Source organism: Lycorma delicatula, chromosome 9 (genome assembly GCF_047948215.1).
Source record: "Lycorma delicatula isolate Av1 chromosome 9, ASM4794821v1, whole genome shotgun sequence".
NCBI lineage: Eukaryota > Metazoa > Arthropoda > Insecta > Hemiptera > Fulgoridae > Lycorma > Lycorma delicatula.
In genome coordinates, this window is record NC_134463.1 from 81,266,808 (window position 1) to 81,287,024 (window position 20,217).

The window sequence follows — 20,217 nt, forward strand, 5'->3', positions numbered from 1 at the left end:
AGTAATTTAAAGGAACGGGTTAAATAAACATGGTTGCAGCTGTTGATATTGTACCATTCTTTATATGTTTTAATTTCCATTATGCTATTGCTTGTCATGAAACCATTTGTTATAAGGTTACCATGTTATCCGCTTTCACAAAAGTTGTTAATTGGGGATGTTCTCTATTAATACTATTGAATAATATTAATTATTAGTGTGTGTAGACCAATATTAAGTAGATTTTAAATTCTCATTAAAAGCTTTTATTTAACTCGTTTTAGGAATAATCAAATCTTGCAACTGCTATATCTTTTGATCTATCGTATGAAAATCAATGAAATTTGGTACATGTATGTAACTTCAATGGCAATACAGCACTACGGCGTCAGAATTTGATATGACATCCCCCCCCACGCCACCACCTGGTACCCCTATGCTAAATTCATGCACTTAGTTGAAAATGTTCATTTCTCATGAACTATAGTATGAAAATGATTGAAATTTGGAACACGTATATAACTTTGATAAGTAAAAATAAATATTTTTACTTTTTTTAGTCTTAAAAAAAATACAAAAAAAAAAATTACAAAAATATATTTGATTACATATAAAAAATTATTTCTTAAAAAAGCTTTTATTTAATTAATATTAATATTAATAAAAAAAGGAAACAAATTACTATTATAAAGATAACATAACTATTTTTTCATAACGCAGAACAATGCTTGGGCATGTAAGAAAAGGTTTCATTAAGCCTTTGTTATCACTTTTTGTTGATAATGTTCATATCTAATTTAAACAACTTCCCAAAAGTTTATTTAAAATGAGATTATATACATTTTTTTTTTTACATGAGCAATATTACCCTGTTGATGAATCTTTAATTTAATACCATATCCAGTATCCTTGTTTGACATGTACAAATAACATATAGACATATTAATTCCATTAATGCTGCATACTGAATTTTTTTACTTTCCTGTCTAGCGCTATAGCAGAGCTGTAACTTTAGAAGGGAAACTAATTGGTTCAATTTGGGTATATGCGGTTTTCACTGGATCTTTACATTTTGACACCTAAGGAACCCCAAAAACCGAATGGAAATTTTCATATGTACATGTGTATGTTCGATGTTGCCCTCTGAATCACCTTATATCTCCAGAACTACTTGACCGATTTTGACCAAACTTTTTTATATCGGGGGCATTGATACTATTAAATTTTCTACTTAAATGGTCAAGGAGGTAAGGCTGTAGAGCAAAGTCAGCTTCAGTATCATGAGATTTCACCTAATTTCATATTTTTCTTGGGCACATTTGTTAATATTTAAAAAAATTAAAATATCTACAAAAAATTTCACCTAATTAGATATTAGTTTTCTTAGGCACATTTGTTAACAATTAAAAAATAAAATTTCCAAAATCGCACCCCCATCCCAAAAAATGCTTTAAATAAACTCGTGGCTAAGCGGATATACTGCATCATTAGTACCTGCTCTCACCAAAAGGAGCGCTAGTGTACAGATGCTGTAGTTGTCTGCTACATTATGATGTCACAGGTGAGCGGTAAAATTAAATAAATGAATAATATTTAAAGTGTAAAAAGTATTTAAAGTGACCACTAATACTCCCACATCCATACGAATGAACTACAGTATGTGCACGCACTTTAGTTAGAATCATCGAATTAAATAAACAAAAAATATATTTAAATAAAATGATAAATATTTTAAATTAAGTTGTTTGTGTAAGTCATGCATCAGAAAAAAGCAGCATTGATGGGAAAGTCCTACAACTGTGCTGTCAGCTTTTTTATATTGACTTTATTGTTTAACATGTTCAAATATTTTTATCTTGGTATTGTACTAAGTTTGTTATTTTTATGTGGACTTAACCACTTTTAATTTAAATAAAACGATACTTCTTTAGGTAAGTAGGTTATTTAGGTATTTAGGACTATAGGTTAATGACTTGTTTCCTTCAAAGTAAATCCATTCTGATGTAACACACTTATCCTAGCAATGTTTCCATTATTGGAAGCATTTATCAGTCTTTTATTGCCATAAGGCTTTTCATTGCATTTCTTTTGACTGTGTAATCAATAGAATTATCTTTTCTCTAACTTCAAATTTCTTTCAAAAAGAAAATGAAAATAGACTACATTTTATGATTTTCACAACATTTATTCAAAAAAAGACAACTGTTTTAGTACACATTACCTTCCTCAGATGTTATGTAAAGAATAAAAAAGCTTAACAGTATAATATAAAGAAAAAGGTAAACATATACCAAAAGATAAAATATATAAAGATAAAGAATTACAATAGGGAGTGCAAACATGTATAAGTAATGTATAAATTTAACAGTAATTACTATTATTCAATTCAGAAAAAGGGGCGTTACAATAAGATATGAAGCCCATCTCACATTTATAAATTTAATAATGGTAAACTATTCAAGTCTAATTAATCATTTAAAAGTAAATTAGAATTTTTTTTAAATTTATTAATTTGTAATGACTCTAAAAGGTTCAGTTTCAAACCTTTGTTCCCTACATTAAATACTATGAAATTACATTAAAAATTAATGAATTTCATTAATTAAATGTTAGGCATAATTATAAATCCTCTTGATATTGGGAAAACAAGATTTGTGTGGTCCCCTTATACACTTTCCAAAGATCTATTATCTGTCCAATACAAACTTTATCACAAAAACTACATTTAAGTTTGTAAACTATGAATTTTTCAAGTTTATTAGTTTTACTTTTGTTACTCTTAATGAATTTATAACAGAATTATCAGATTTGAAAACATTATAAAAATTGTTGTTTCTGAAAAATTTACTAATTTTCTCTGCGGGTCTAACTATATAAGTGAGTGTGTGAAATTTCTTTTGTTGGAATGAATTAATTGAGAAGGTAAAAATTTGGTAATTGCAATTTTGTATAATTTATTCTGAAGTAGTTGATCAATTAGACTCATTTGGTAACCATTATTCACAGCTATTTTTCTTTAAAGTTTTTTCTCAAAATTATCATTCAAAATTATCACTCAAATTATCACGCAAAAGTCTTGACAAAAATTAAAATGATAAAATATTTTTGATTGCTTTGGTTTTGAAAAAGTCTTAAAAATGGTTATTTCAATTACTTTCAGTATTGAAATAACAACTTATGAATACATATAACTTATGAACATACTTTCAGTATGTCATAAGTTTTAATCAGCTTACAAATTATGTTTTATGGTGTTTTTTGTTTTATAAAAAATAGTTGAAGCAATACATTTAAAAAAAATTACTTTGGGTTTCTATCATATAAATTTCCTGAAAACCAGTGAATTTATACATACATACTATTATGAACTGGTTGATAAATTTTTTTAATTTTCATGTAAACTATTTTTAATTTAGTTTTATTTCATTTAAAAAAAAAAAATTAAGTGTTTTAAAGATTGTCTAATTTAATGTTGAACACAATTTTTTACTTTAAAAAAGTAATGTTTGTTTTATAAGTTTCTGTACTAGCTATCAATCTTTTTAATTTTCATGTATTTCAGCAAACTTTTGAAATAAAAAGTCATTTGGAGTTTGTTTCATAAAAATCCGTTCTTTAAAAGTTCAGTCTATAGCAAGCAACAAGCAAATATAGATACTAAAAATATATATAATCTTTGATTGCTGTGCACATTTGATTAATAAAGCATACAAAACATGAATTATAAATCATGTTTTATATTCTCATCTAAAACATTATATATATAATTTATTATTTAAAATTAAACATATAAATTAATATGTTCAATTAAAAAATTTAAAGTAAATATATTATGTTAATTAATCATGTTACAGGGCAAAACCAGTATATGTAGGTGGTTTACTCTTCTATTCAACTGGAATGTTTCTGATGGCTGTAACTGCGCATAGAATAGGTGTAATATTGTTCTCATGGACAGCAGGTGTAATGTATTCAACTGTTTTTACAATGCCATATCTACTGGTTGCACATTATCATCAACATAATACAGTAATTATGCCAGATACTATTATAAATTGTTTAACATAATGTTAGGTTAGTTTATATTAGTTACTAACAGACCCGGCAATGCTTCGCTATTGCTCTATATATATATATATATATATATATATATAGAGAGAGAGAGAGAGAGTGAGTGGGGGAGAGAGAGTTTAAATGAACACAATTGAAAATTTGATAAAAAAATTAAAAAACTGAGCTTCACAAAATTTACCTTTCACTTATTCTTCTTCCCCTTTTCCCTTTCCAACTACTCCCTCCCCCTCTCCCAGTTTTTCCTTTTTACCCTTTCCCGTTTTCTCTTTCCACCTTTTTCCCTTTGCCCCGTTTTCCATTTTCCCTTTTTCCCTTTTGCCCGCAAGTAAATTGGCTCATTAGTTTTTTGGCCTTTAGCGGACACACATATGAACATGCCTTTTATATATATATATATATATATATATATATATATATAGAATAAAAAAGTCTGTATATTTGTTAGTTTGTTTCGTAAATATCTAAACACCGGCCCCCACCTAGCGGGTATAGTTTTTGAAAAAATATTTCTTTTCACGTAACTAATATTCATATTCTGAATATGAACCAAATCGGTCAATAAATATAATTTTTATAAATATCTCAACCCCAGCGCCATCTACTGGGTTCATTTTATGCAGAGATAATTCTTTCCATGTATTCTGAATATGAGGCAAATCGGACCATAAGTACAATTTTTTGAAATATCTCGACGCCAGCGCCACCTAGCAGGTCCAAACTAATTCAGAAACCTTCACTGGCATGCGTCCAACCAATCCCCAAAAGTTTCATCGCTATCGGATGAAGGATTTAGGAAGGCATATGAGACATACAGACAGACAAACATTCATTTTTATATATAAATAGATTTAAGCTTTTAAGCTGTTATGATTATGTAAAAACGCCCTTCAGGTCAGTGTATTGCTTTTGATAAATTTTATTACAAACTGTTCTTATTGTCCTATATCCTGTATTCAACTTTATAGGTTAGGAACGAGATAAAAATCTAATACTGAGTACATTTATCACTATTTCTCCTATTATCATCATTCTCCATACCTTCACAATTTTACTTCTTTCTTCTTTTTATATTTTTATCACTTTATTCATTACTCTTTGAGAAAAAAAACAAACAATAAACTGTCTTCTACATCCTAACAGTTATTTTGGTATGCTTTCATCCATTTATTTGAAATTCCCAAACAAACTTACTTGCTTTTCCAATGTGCTTTCTAATCCAACTTCCTTTTTTATCAGATCTCCTTATATTTTACATAATCTTATTTTCTTTTCCTAGAATACTTCTAATAAATTTTATTTTCTCTGGGTGGATCTTATTTTCATCTCTGTATCAGATGACTTATCCCATGGAGTATGTTTGCACAACAGAGTAGACTGAATCATTTTGGGTTTTGCAAGCAAAAAAAAATTTTTTTATATATTTTTTAAAAATATATATTATCTTTAAAACAAATCCAGATACGAAGGAGTCTGCAGGAAATAGAATCATTGAAGTGAAAAAAGTATGTTAGGAGGAGTGGTAAAATGGAAGGTACAAGAAGCCTTTGAGTCATTGGCTAAATCTGTAATCAATTGAGGATTTTTCTTTCAACAATTCACTAAAGTATCATTTTAAGTACATTTTTGTAAAAGTTGAAAGTTTCTGTAAGTTTTAATAAAATTTTTGTAAATTTTAAATGCTCCTTTGTAACACAATAAAGCATGAGTAGAATGTTGAAAAGTACCTACATAATTATTTTATTGGAAAGAGTGACCTATTTATTATATTTCTGAGAATTACATTTATGTCAAGTTAAAATCTTCTATCATATGGGATCTTAAATTTAGTTTGGTTTGACATAAAAATAATATAATAATCTTGTTCATGTATTAAATCCACAAAATAGACTTTAGATTGTATTAAGGGAGAATATTATGAAAAATAATTAACTGATGTGAATTTAAATCCTTATTGATAACACTGTTACAAAGTTAAACATAGTTTAGTAGTAAAGTTAATCACCTTGTAAAGCGCTTACTGGTATATTGATGAACACACCTACTTAAAATTCAGGACAGGATAAGATCAACTGTGAGACTACTACCTGCTCTAAATTTGATCCTCGTGGTTTCTCTTTCATTAAGACAAGTGTCAGAGAACAGCAGTCTCTTGGCAAAATTGAACTACGTGTATTCTCTAAAGCGCTGTTTAGCTTAAACATCTTGATACAATTAAATATTGTTAAACTCATAGTAGTTATAGCGGTATCTAGATAATTCTGAGAGTAATAAAGATAAAATAAATTTAATGAGTCCATTAATATAATTTTCTTTTTAAAATCATTTAATAAAAAAATAAAATTAAATCATCAGATGATTTTGAAATCATCAGTTTTAGTTTATCTATTATCAAGAGGAATTATATTACTTTAGTTATTAAAGAAAGTTTTCCTTTTTTTTTTGTATTTTTGGTGACATAATATAATCCACTAAAAAATTTATAAAGCATGTAATAAACTAAAAGTACTTTTTATAATGACTACTTGCTACTTACTACTATTTACTTACATACTACCTGCTTTTTTATAATGAGAGTAGATTTTTTACAGTTTTTGTAATTTTGAAAAACGCCAAGCTTAATTAGTTTTGAACCCTGAACCTTCCAGAAAAAAGGCATTAATGATATTATGTCTTTCCCTTTAAGTTTTACAATCAATGAGATCCAATTTTTAAAATGTGAATTAACTATCAGCATTTCATCTTTACTTCACAACCTTTAATTTCCAGATTACTATTTCCATGTGTTGTTCCCAACAACATATGGGAAATCACTTTTGCTTGGTAACATCTTACTTGGTAACATCTTACCTAGAAATCTACAAAAATATTTTTGTAAAATTTAAGTTTTTTATGATATGCTATATTCTAGATACAAAAATAAAATTAGTGAATCTTTTTTCTTCATCTTTTATGGCTGCATAGGATCACTTTAGTCAGTTCATTATTCAAATCTCTTTGAAGGGACTGTTTGGTCCTTATGGTTTTCCCAGTACTTTTACATAAATTCAAATCTCTGTGTCATTTCTGGTGTTGAAAATATTCGTGTTGTGAGTTTCTTTCTTGGGAGTGTAAAGTGAATTGATTTTATCTTGTCTGTGGTGTCTTCTAGTGTAAGATCAATTTCCTTCAGATCCTCTCTTATCTGATCCATCTGCATCCTTTCTTGGTGTTTTTAAAGTCGAGATTTTACTGTATCAACTGTTTCAAAAGTCTCGAATCTTGCATCCTCACATGTATCCAAAGAATCTTAGTCTCCTCTTACACATGGTATCAATGATGGGTTCAATCTCTCTGTATGTGACTTTGTTGGGCTCGATCCACCACTGCCCATCTTTCTGGTATTTTTTGGTGATGCAAGATCATACAATCATTCTTTTGATTTTCTCAAGCGTGTTGATCTTTGATTGTTAGTTCAGGTGAAATAGTTTTTCTGCTGCATATATCGCTTCTGGTTTTATTACCGATTTATAATATATATAAAGAAAAAAATTGTTACATAACTAATACAGTAATTTATTTTTCAAGAGGAAATGTAATTATTTAATAATTAAATTTAAAAGTTTTTCCAATAACAAACTGGATTAAATTTTTGTAACAAAACATATTTTTAATATTAAATACTTTTAATGAGTTTCTGAACATAGTTGAAAGAAATATTTTGAAAGAAGATTTTTCCTGAGCAGAAAATAAGGTGTCGTTATCAGCACCTGGGAAGTAAGTTATGAAATTTTTTGCTATAAAAGTTTATATTTATAAATTAATATTGTCACAGACTATCAAGGACAAAAGTATAGGAAAAATTAAAATCTCATTTTCTTAGGTTTGTATAACCATCAAGTTTTATCATTTTGTGTTTTAGGTATATTTAAGTGTAAATTATATGTCTTAACAAATATTATAACTTTAATAAATGTCTTATTATAACTTTAACAAATTCGATTGGCTGATACTGAATTTAAACAAACAAATAAATAAAAAAAATTACTTTACTAATATAGAATTATTATTATTTATTTATTGTTTCCATTTCCATAAACTGAAAATATACAGCTTTTAAAGTCATATAGACAAAAAAGTCTTAAAGTTTTACAAAATTCATACTTTATACAAGAAGTTTTAAATATCTTCAAAAGTACTGATTCTCAAGATTTAAAAAATTACTTTTCCTTTTATTTATCAACCTGAAATGTTATACATGTTTATTAACAAGTCAAAAACAGTCTTCCACAAAACAATTTTTTTTTAAATGTATGATGATTATACTATAAAAATTTGAAAACCATCTATTTCATATCAGCAACTGGTCTTGTCTTATCATTTTTAACAATTGGTTGTTCTTTTATTACCAATTTTTGTTAATTAGACTGGAATTTTCATAATATCAGTTGAATACAAATAAAATATCTAGTATTAGGAGGAATTAAAAAAAAAAATAGTGTGAAAGGTGTACTTTTAATTATAGCTGTACCTATAATGTATAGAACTACCAAAAAATAATAACTGATTGGGAACTACTATTTTTCGCCAATTGATTTTTCTGAGTTTTAATGTTCCCAAATTTTATCTAACATTTGAAGTTATAAGTTTATAATTTAAAAATTTTTTAATCAAAGAAGATGGAGGTGTTTTTATGAATCTAATTTAAGAAAATTATGTTACTTGAAATCTATAACTCGTAGAGAAAATGAAGCAATTGAATAACTAGATTAGCTATGAATTTACTTTTTGCTTTCAACTTTTACTACTTATTGTGCAACTGTTTTGTGGGTTTGGTAGATTTATAATGTTATCTTTATAAATGGGTGTAAATTAAATTCATGAGTTTAGAAAAAACTAAAGAAATAAAATACAAATTATATATTCAGACAAGGGAATGCTTGCTTAATTTAATGGGGACTACGGAAATAATATAGTACATAAGAAATAAAACTCAAAGCTGAAAGTTGAAGATGGATGCAATTAATAGTATGTATGAAAACTAAATTAACAAAGCGCAAGATTTCTATTAAAGTGTGACAATAGTATACAGTAATTTACTTATTAAATTTTGAAACCAAAATATTGTACTCTCAGTGATGAATTCTATTTCAAAAAGAATAAAAGAAAAAAAGAAAAGTATTTATGTGATGGAACATTTTAGTATAATCAAGAAAGCATATCAATTTTATTATATGTTTATGAATCTCATTCAAAGTAAGTTAGAGTAATGGATTCAAAACATTCTTAGAACTAGAATGCTTAAATCTTTCTTTCTTATTTATATTCTCTTTTACCGCCAGGTGTCGAGGTTGAATATGAAAATACTAATTTAAAAAAGTTATTTACATAACAAAATTCAGTGATTTTTGTTGCTGCAAATTTCAGATTAATGTAATCGATAATATTTTGTGATTTCAAAATGGGCCATCTTATGATGAATTTTAAAATAAATTCATTTATATTGTGAAGATTTAAAATTAATGATTTTAAAATATAAAATAGAAAATTAGTGAGGTCAAATATGTCTTATTATAATAAATTATTTATAAATAAGCTGTATAAAAGCTACTAAAGTAAATAAAATACTTTGTTACCCCATACATTAAATGACCTTGACTCACATTAATTCATATGATGAAAAAGTTTATGTACGCTACAGTTTTAATTAAGTAAAAGATTCTATTACAATCAACAATAATGGGGAGAGTTAATTTTCTTAGTATAAAATTATATTCTGTAACTTATTTATCCTCCTGAATAAATATTATACTTTCTAAAGAGTAAATGGTATGTATAAAGGATGTTATCTAAAAAAAACTATTTAATCAAAATGAATGAAGTAATGAAATCCTGAATGAACCAAAATCAAAATAGATTTAAAATCTCTTAATATTTTAAATTAATTAGTCTGAATACATTTGATTTTTTGGTGAGATGGTAAAATGAATCTCTTAGATCTAATGATTCTGCAATATTTGAACAACTGAAGCAGTAGTATCCTGGAAATTGAAAGATGTGAAGTAAACATATAATATGTCAGAAGCTAGAGCCATATTTAATAAACTGTATTTCAATGAAGATCATCAAAGATGATCAAAAAAGATCATCACAGTAACTACATTAGGTGCAGTTTCACTATGAGCTATTGATATTTATTATCGGTTAATGGCCATGACAGTCAATGGTAATTGTAAATTAAGAAAGAAGTACAAAGATATTACTTCATATAGATATATTAAAAAGAAAAGGATGCATTAAACCTGTACTAAATTTAAGCAGAAATCATAACCTCCTCTTCAACGGTCTTCCCACACTTCTCTTTCTTGTTGGTTTATAATTAATCACTTGCTTAACCCTTCTATTGTTATCAATCTAGATATATGCTGAAGCCAATTCTTCTTGTAATGTGCAATTTATTCAATAAGAGAGAATATATCTAATTATTTTCTTATATCATCGTTCTTAAATTGGTTCCATCTAGAACAGCCTTTAAATATTAAACTTTTACATAATAGTTAGCTTTTAAAAAAGTTAAATATTGAATTTGCCTGAATAAAGTGTAACCCTTAAGATATCAGTTTTTCTGAAGCTTCTGAACTCATTATTGGATCGAGAGAAACAACCAGACCTTTCAAACATTTTTATTTCAAAAGTTTTTAAAATTTATTATTTGTAATAAATATGTAGTTTATTTTTTGATAGAAATGTATCAGTCAATATTATTATGAAGTAATAAGTGTTGCCTGTATGAGTATCTTTTGATATAAAGAGAATTACTGGAAAATTAAAACAATGACTGTTGTAATAAAAAATATTTTAGATAAAATGGTCAAAATTTTAGGTTATTTAAATTACTTCAGGTTACTTATTTTTTGTAAAACAACATTCAAGAAAGTAAATAGAAATAAACTATTTCTGATCTAGAGAAAGACGTGCACTCTCATATGTACATTTTGAGTGCTTTATATTCTAAGTTTGGGTCAGGTACAAAACTAAAGCAACCTGTGAGTTAACAGATATGCTGATCAATTGTGATGCCTGAATAGACATTGATTATCATTGAAAAAAAAATAAATAAGAAAATAGGCAACGTAAATAAAATGAAAATAACACTTAAAAAAAATAATAAACATGAGGTGTAGATATCATGAATAATAAGTTTAGAAAATACATATATGTGATCTTATTAATATGCAATGTGCATATTTACTTCTGAAATTTTAGGCTATTCAGCAATAACGCTATATGAATTACTCACTTTATATGCGATGAGAAGAGTAGAGCAATGTAGAGTAAAGTAGTTGTAAACTTAAAGTGGATTTATTACATAATGGTACTTATATTTCATACAAATTGAGAGTTCTGACAAATAAAATCATATGTTGTTTTTTAATGATGTTTTAAAATTAATTTTTAATAAATTAATTATGAATATTTTATAACATCACTGTATTCATTTGATTTAGTTGAAATTAGTTTAAAAGATGATACTTCTATAATTTGTCAACTTTTAGTGAATTAAATGTTATTGTATCTGTATAAATAGTACTAATATCACTGTTTTACATATTTATATATGATAATTATATTATATCTACATCAGCATTTGTGCTGTATCTTAAGTAATATTCTTAAGTAAATATTCGGTATCATTCTATCAAACTATCATTACAGATTCTCTAAAGCTTACTTTGGGTACATTGCATGATAATTAAAGATTTATAGCCTACATCACCAAAAAATATCAAATAGATTACTGAGAGTTGTGGTTATAAAAAAAAAATTGAAAAATTGATTAATGTTCTTGGCATTTCATTATATAATTATTTCTGAATATGGAAGTCATTTTGTAAAAACTTTTTAAAAGACAAAATCTTCATCTTTTTAAAAGAGCTCAAAACTTATACAAGTAAAGTTTTATTAAATACTAGCTGCTCGGCCCGGCTTTGCCGGACTTCCCAGCCAGGCCTCATTTCGCTTGGCGCTTTGGTTTTTCAGGTTTCCAAAGTTCTTTTTTCAACTGGAAAATTTTTGATGTTATCAACTTTACTCCAGGTTAAGAGCTTAATGTTTTTTAGAAAAAAATTTCATTCAATTTAGATACGTTATCCGATAACAGAAAATCCATTTTTTTTCATTTACCAACATGAATACCTCCTCAAAAAATAACTCCCATATAACAACTGTGAAAACATTTTCAGTAGATAATTAGGAAAAACCAACATGATTTTTATTTTTTTTTTTTAACTGAGGGGGGAAACCCTCCCTCAATCCCCCACCTTCTAATGTTTGCATACAGTCGGGAAAAATAACTTCAACCTTTTTACATGAATCACTTTTAAATAAATACAATACTTTTCTTAGTTAGGGTTCATTTTTACTCAGCTATCCTTTACAGACTTTAAATTGGTAACACACAGATGATAAACAAAAGCAGCTACTTATTTATGTTTTTAAACAGCTGTAAAAAATTGTAAATGAATGAATCGTAAAAATTACATATGCATGTGGCTAAATCAATTGAAACTTAGGAATAACTGTACGTTAAAAATTTAGCCCTCTTCAAAATTGATCAATGTTAGCTGTTAGATCAATTGTCATTTTCAAAAAATGTTAGCTAAAAATTAAATTTTTCTTGAAAATCAAAGTAATTTTGAAAATTTAAATGCAAAAATATCAAAATTGTATAACGTTAAAGTAACTTTAACGCCGATAACTCGCAACCGTTATGTTAGAGGTCCAAAAAAATGAGCCTTTGTTCACCGCAGAGCTTCAAAGTGTAGGTGTGAAAAATTTTAGACAAATCTGTCCGGTAGATCTCGAGTTAAGTTGGAACAGACAGACAAACAAACATTGATTTATATATAATATAGATAATAAAACAATGTAATTTATAATTATAATAATAATTTATTTTACAATTTATTATAATAAATGCAGAGATATTCCCATCTTTCTGCATTCATTCTCATTTTAAAGGTTATTATGGGTTAAGGTGCCTTAACCGATAACCTTTAAAGGTGATTTGTTTTGAGATAATACCAATCACTCCTAAAAAGGACACTGACATAACAATCCTATGCCAAGCTTGCTAAGGAAAATTAGAAGTATTTCCTATCGTTTTCTTCAATGAATCAAATATTATGTTCTGTATTGTCATGCCAAACCCACTGTAATGCACTGGATATTCACCATGAATAGTGGCATCGTCGCTCTGTTCTGGGAATGGAAATGAAAAATTATTCTCTCAGATTTATGATTATAGCTACTTTTATCATATGGTTTTGCATGTATTAAATCCAACTGGGCAGATATTGTAAAATAACAAAGTAATGTACTTTATTTTGTGGGAAATGAAATAATATATATATATATATGTTATTGTTGTAGAACAGTAACATTGTGTTATAGAAGTGTGGAACCCGTTATTTCATAAAATAACAAGATATTTCATGAATTAACTGAGTGAATCAGTTAAAGTGTATAAAATTATTGCATTCTACAAATTAACTAATTATTTTACATAATGATTGCCTTATTGTTAAAGTTTTAAAGACAGTACGTGAATTTTTATTTGAATTCATTATGGCTGTTTTGTAATAAGTATGCATGTTGAATTTCCTAATCCTATTAGTTTGTTGCTAACCGTCAATCAGAGTCTGTGTTTTGGAGAGTTTTGGGTAAAGTTTCTGTAATAGTTTTTAAGCATCGTAAGTTTTTTACCAGCAGGCTTATGTAGCCTGCTGGTACAATTTTATTTTTATAAAATAAAATAACATTTTTATATAATCGTAAGTTGTAAAATTTAAAATTCAGTTAAACACAACTATTACATTATATTCTGTTATTTCAAGCATTATCATGCTTGTTATTCTTTACTATTCAACAGATATAGCTGTAATGTCAAATGGTTTTTTTTTTTAAATTAACTACTTATCAGTTAATTTATAAAAAAAAACTAGTTATTTCATGGAATAAATAGGTAAATTTTATAACAGTATATTTATTTGACACTTTATACAACATTGTCAGATAATTCATGAAATACCAGATACATATATATATATATATATATATATAACCTTTTAATTATATATATTTATAGAAAATTTCTATATGTGTCTTTACTCACATCAAGATGGGAAGATGGCAATTATGTTTTACTAAATATAATTTTTTTTAAATTTATCTTATTTGTATGAATGTGTTGTGAGTTTATATGCGTGCATGTAACCATATTATCAGAGGTAATCTCTCATTAATATATGTATAATTGTAAATTACTTGGGAATAAACATGTAATGGTGTACTGTTTAAAATATATACTAATGTAAATGTAATTGTTAATAACCAAAGAGATAGAACAATCTTTTTACACTGAACAAAGTGTATACTATTGTTAATTCTAATAATAGTACTAAGAATATTGTACAGTAACTGAAATTGAAAATAAAAATAAACTCTATATAGAATATTGTTCACATGTATGCAGCTACGTGCCACACTACAATACCTGTATCATTGTTCTATTATAAACTTGTATTGGTCTGTACTATGGTTCAGTTAATCAAAAGGGATTGTTTGTGTTTAATTAATTGTACAACAACGATAATAGATGTTATGGATAATTGGTACAGATCAAAGAGAATTTAAAAATGACATAATATGTTATATAATGGTTGTTAAATTCGACCCTTACATTATAACATGTTTTCCAGTCAATAATATTTTATTTTTGTTATAATAATTTAAGACATGATTATATATACATATTTCAAGGAAAATGAGCTGAATAAAAAAACTGCCAGATTATTATCAATAAATCTATGTATACCTGATTGAGAATCTAGAATTTTTAACCAGAACACCTACTTATCAGCAAATAAAGGCTAACACCAATCAAAATTAAAAAAAAAAATCTACAAAAGTTGTTAGAGGCTTTATTTTCATAAATTATTCTACTTTTAAAATTTTTACTTAAATTCACCTGAGCAAGATATCACAATAACAATTTGTATCAAGTAGGACTAATCATTCTAAACTTAAACAAATCTTGTTTACCTTAATTTTAGTATCTTAGTAATTCTTTTCTAATGAAATAAAAAAAATCTGTTTCACCAACAGTGCTTGGAACTTGCATTCAGAATTTTGAAAACTTATAATTTGTACAGATAATATATTTTTAATTTTTCAAGTTGGATCAATTTTAACAATTTTTACAATTTTACTTTAATGATAACATATATGTGATAGTAACATAACGGTTTTTCCATTTTTCTTATAAGCAGATGACTTGACATATATTCACCACTTAAGGAATACATATAAGTACTACAAACAAAAATAGAAATAACTTTTGAAAACTGGTTTATAAAAATAAAAGATAAATATAGTCAGTAATCAAATAGAAATTTTGTGCAACACTTACAAACCAAGATCATAAACAACGTGAAATGTAGAAACACATGACATTTAACAAAATTAATTATACCTTTGTCTACATTTAACAAATGGAAAACAGGATATATTTTTCACTTAATTACTTAGGTGGTTATTGATTTTTTAAAACTATTTATAACAGTGCAGCAATAACTTCATTGAAAAAGGTATTTAATTCGTTCCAAAAGGTCCTACGGAAGAAAAGGTTCTTATTTTGAAAGTTGTTAATTTTAATAACTTTAAAGTTTTTTCAACTTCATCATGCTATTAAAAGATTTTTTAAATTATTATTTTTTGTCTTCAAAAAATGTATCCTTTCAAGTAAATGAGGAAAAATTATTTTTCTTCAAAATATTCTGTGATTATTCAAAGTTATGACAGTCTAGATAACAATAGGGGCTTCAATAAAATCCTATTAGTTTCATTAAAGTTAGTGCTATTATTCTGTCAGTGATGCATAGATTAGACGTTAATTTGAACGAGGCAAACGGATGTTAATTGAAATTATATTATAATTTACTTTTGTTTCAAATGAAATAAAAAATAGTCATTAAAGAAAACCAGCAATTTTCTAATCAGTTTATTATATCGTGTACTAAAAACCTAATTTTTATTTCCTTGTACGAAGTAAGGAAAGTATTGTGATCGCAAAAAATTTTGGTTTTCAGATTTCCATGGAAATATCCATTTTGATCATCCCTGAATCCATTTTGACCAGTTACGGCATGATGTCTGTACATACATAATGCACATAACTAAAAAACGATTAGTCTTAGGATGTTGAAATTTTGGATTTAGGACTGTTGTAACATCTAGTTGTGCACCTTCCCTTTTGATTGCAATCAACTGAACCATACGTGTCCATAAACTCCCAAATCCTAAAAATTTGGATTTTGGACTTTTTCTTAACTGCAGTAATAAGTCCTCATTGAGAGCTTTTCAATGATATATCATAACCAGTACTTATTTTCACTGGTTCCAGAGTTATAGCCAAACTAAATTTTAACTAATGAAATATTTTATCTTTTAATGGGAAGACACATTGGTTCGAATCCAACTTCATTTGTTTTTTTTTTAACTTTTTTTTAAGATCGATTTCACAAGAAACTACCTATTGTAATGGGTACCATGATTCAACTTCTGGAAAATTTTGACATATCTTCGCGTTTCACATCCCCCAGACCCCAAAATCACCGTCAGCTCAAAAGTTTAATATATATATATACACACACACACACACACACACACACACACACACGAGTATATATATTTCACTTTCTTGTGCACACGATAACTGTTGTAATTTTGCGCCAATCATTTTCAAATTATTCCGTAATAAAAATTCGACTCAAAATCTCGGTCGAGTTTGTTAATGGCAAAAATCAAACCATAGGGGTGAAAATGGGCTGGCTTTTTCTAAACAAAAAAAAAAATGTTGCTATAACTTTTTATTAAGTAAAATATCGAATTCGTTTTAAGTTCCTACGATTTTTTGGATAAGGGCCTAAAACTTATTTCAAAAGGGCACCTCCCCTTTTTATTGTATTCGGATTTTGTAGTTTTTCTTAATTGCAGCAATAAGTCCTCATTGAGAGCTTTTCAACGATGTATCATAAGTGGTACTTATTTTCATTGGTTCCAGAGTTATAGCCAAATAAAATTTTAATTAATGAAATATTTGGCTCTTATAAGGGGAAGGCACATCAGTTCGAATCCGACTTCATTTCCTTTTTTTTAAATGAAAGGTACATAAAATTTTATTTCACTAATAACTTCTGATTTTTTTTCATATTTTTTTTTTTATATTGTTGTTATTGAATTATTATTTATTGTAAAACGTTTTTTACAATCAGAGGTGCAATTGATGTTACAACAGTCCTAAATCTAAAATTTCAACATTCTACGCTTAATAGTTTTTGGCTATGCGAGATACATACACACAGACGTATGTACAGACGTCACGCCGGAAATAGTCAAAATGGTTCACCGTCAACTGGAAATTTCCGTTGAAATCTGAAAACCGAAATTTTTCGCGATCACAATACTTCCTTTACTTCTTACAAGGATGTAAAAATCGATATTTATAAATAACAGTTAATTATTTTAATTGGTCCCAAATTATTTTTACTGGTAACTGGTCCCTGGTTATTGAATTCACTGCTGTAAGAATTCGATTTCGCAGATCTTGAAGTGTAGCACGCTTAATTGGTAAACCCACCTGGTTGGTTAGTGGTTTACAAATCAGCTGACTTTGAAGTCGAGAGTTCTAAGGTTCAAATCCTAGCAAAAGCAAGAACAACTTTTTTACGGATTTGAATACTAGATAGTGCATACCAGTGTTCTGGTTTCCACTATCTAGTTAGTTATTCCACTATTATTTAGTTATTAAATTCCTATTGTTCTTTGGATAAGGGCCTAAAACTTATTTCAGTAAAGTTTTTTGATATCACCTACTATTGGCTCAGGGAGTGGAAAAAATGGGGTTTTGAAGACAAAATAACTATACCTACCTTAATAGACACAGTATCGAATCAGTTTAAAGTGATCTTTGGTCCTCTAAACATTACCTGAAAACCTTTCTCTGAAACAATTTTTGATATGACCAACACTTACTTATGGCAAGGATGACCAAAATTTTTCTGGATATGTAAGAGGATGGGCTTGTCGTATGCTAAACATGTGAAACCATTTTTTCACATACAACCATTGTTGTGTTGAGTAAATTTGAAGTTTTAGAGCAGGTGAAGAAATTTTAGTACATGAGGAGATTGACGATCTGACTTGCACAGAAGTAATTAAATCAAGAATATCAAGAAGTAAGCAAGCATTTAATAAGAAGGGAAGACTGCTGTGTGGAAAGTTAAACGTAGTGTTAAGGAAGAGATTAATGAAATATTTTATTTGGAGTGTGATTCTCTATGAAGATGAAACGTGGACGATGAGAAAGGCTGACAAAAAATAAGTTAAGACTTTTGGGATGTGACTATGGTGCTGATTGACAAAAAATTTCAGATGGCAAGAAATGTAACAAACGAAGAAATATTAAGTAGTATCCGAGAAAACAGGAAAATGCTAAATGTGACTGACTATAGGAAAAGGAATTGGCTAGGACATTGTATGGGAAGAAAGTATTTATTTATTAGTGAATGCAATAGAAGGCTTGATGAATGGAAGGAAAAAATTTCAAATGAGGGATGGGATTATGGAAAAAGGAAAAATATGTGAAAACAAAGAGATTAACAAAAGATAGAACAAGGTGGAGAGAAGCAGCTGTGACAGGATTTACCCCAACAGCAGAACATTATGAATGAATATAAACAAATAAACTGTACGATAACAAACATTTTACATAATTTAGGATTTGTTGTTTGCACTAGAAAACAATGATTCCATATAATGTCATTTTCTATATACGAATTAAAAGCATTAATTACTATGGTTTTGTCATTTTCCTGTATGTTACATGTATATTGATAAATTTATACTTGTTATACAGATTATAATTAGTGTACCTGGAATTCATTTTTTGATTCTACATACCAAAATGAACATTTTGATACTTAGTATCTGAAAATGAATCAGGTGTGCTTTTTAGTTACACTCTTTATTTGTTGTACGTTATATATTCATAATTCTTCTTCTTCCACTTCTTTAGGATTCTAGATATGATAAGGGATTGTAGATAGTTATCTCGTTCCATCCTTCTACCATTTCTTCTCAATAATTCTTTCTATTCCTTCATTGGTACTAGTAACATCCTCCTTAGATTTATCTAACCATCTTTTTCTTGGCCTTCCTCTTGGCCTCTTTCCATTCACTTCCCAGTTTACCAACCTATCCAATATACTTTCTGAAGAAAACACGTTTGTGAGATTTTACTTCTTTTTTTATATTTCACATGACCTCTTTTTGTCTTACCTATCAAGACTATAATAAATTATTTATTTATTTATAGTTTATTATGGCTTGGAATTCTAAAAAAGGGAGGAAAATAAAAATAATATTTGAAGTTAAGTGTTTTTATATTGTGAAAACAAAAATATTGTCCTCGTAACATTATAATAATGAATTATATAAAAAAATTTAAAGAGCTTGAAAACTGAGTAAATTTTTTGGAAAATATGAATGTTGTTAATTATTTGGCAGTAATAATAAAATGATACACATGATATCATAACGATATTGTATCATATATCTATCATACGTATTTATATCATATATGATATTATAATGATAATGTTACAGATAATATTACATAATAAAAATAATTATTATTATTTGATTTCAGTTTGAAGTTGGTGCTTCAGGAGAATCTGTTACAATGACACGACTAAGGGGGCTGGGTACAGATGTGGCAATAGTTAGTTCAATGGTATTTATGGCACAGTTTATGTTATCAATATGTATGGGTACCATAATCAGTGTTGTTGGTTCAACTACTGCAGTAGCTGGAGTAGCATCATTTCTGGCTTTTTGTGGTGCAATTACAGCGACACAAGTTATGTACCTCGATCTTTAACTTCTTTAAAAAATAACGTAAAATTAAATTAATAAATAAACCATCTTGTTTATAAATATCTGTAAAAAAATTATAATATATGTATTATAAATTAAGTTCAATAAATGTACGTTGAAAAATGTAAAAGTGTACAGTTTTAATTTGTAAGTGACTTTAAATAAAGGTGAATGTTCTTGATTCAACTCAAA

The 20,217-nt window shown here is 27.3% G+C and overlaps 1 protein-coding gene across 5 annotated transcripts in view; it reads left to right on the plus strand.

The window, feature by feature from the left end:
• The window catches only part of lovit (loss of visual transmission), a 127,335-nt gene extending 107,118 nt beyond the window's left edge, over positions 1 to 20,217 (plus strand). For all 5 annotated transcript variants that reach the window (XM_075376048.1, XM_075376050.1, XM_075376049.1 and 2 more), the window contains 2 exons: positions 3,834 to 4,008; positions 19,799 to 20,217. In XM_075376048.1, coding sequence (XP_075232163.1) covers positions 3,834 to 4,008; positions 19,799 to 20,029 — 406 coding nt within the window. In that variant the 3' untranslated portion in view covers positions 20,030 to 20,217. The remainder of the gene's footprint in view (positions 1 to 3,833; positions 4,009 to 19,798) is intronic.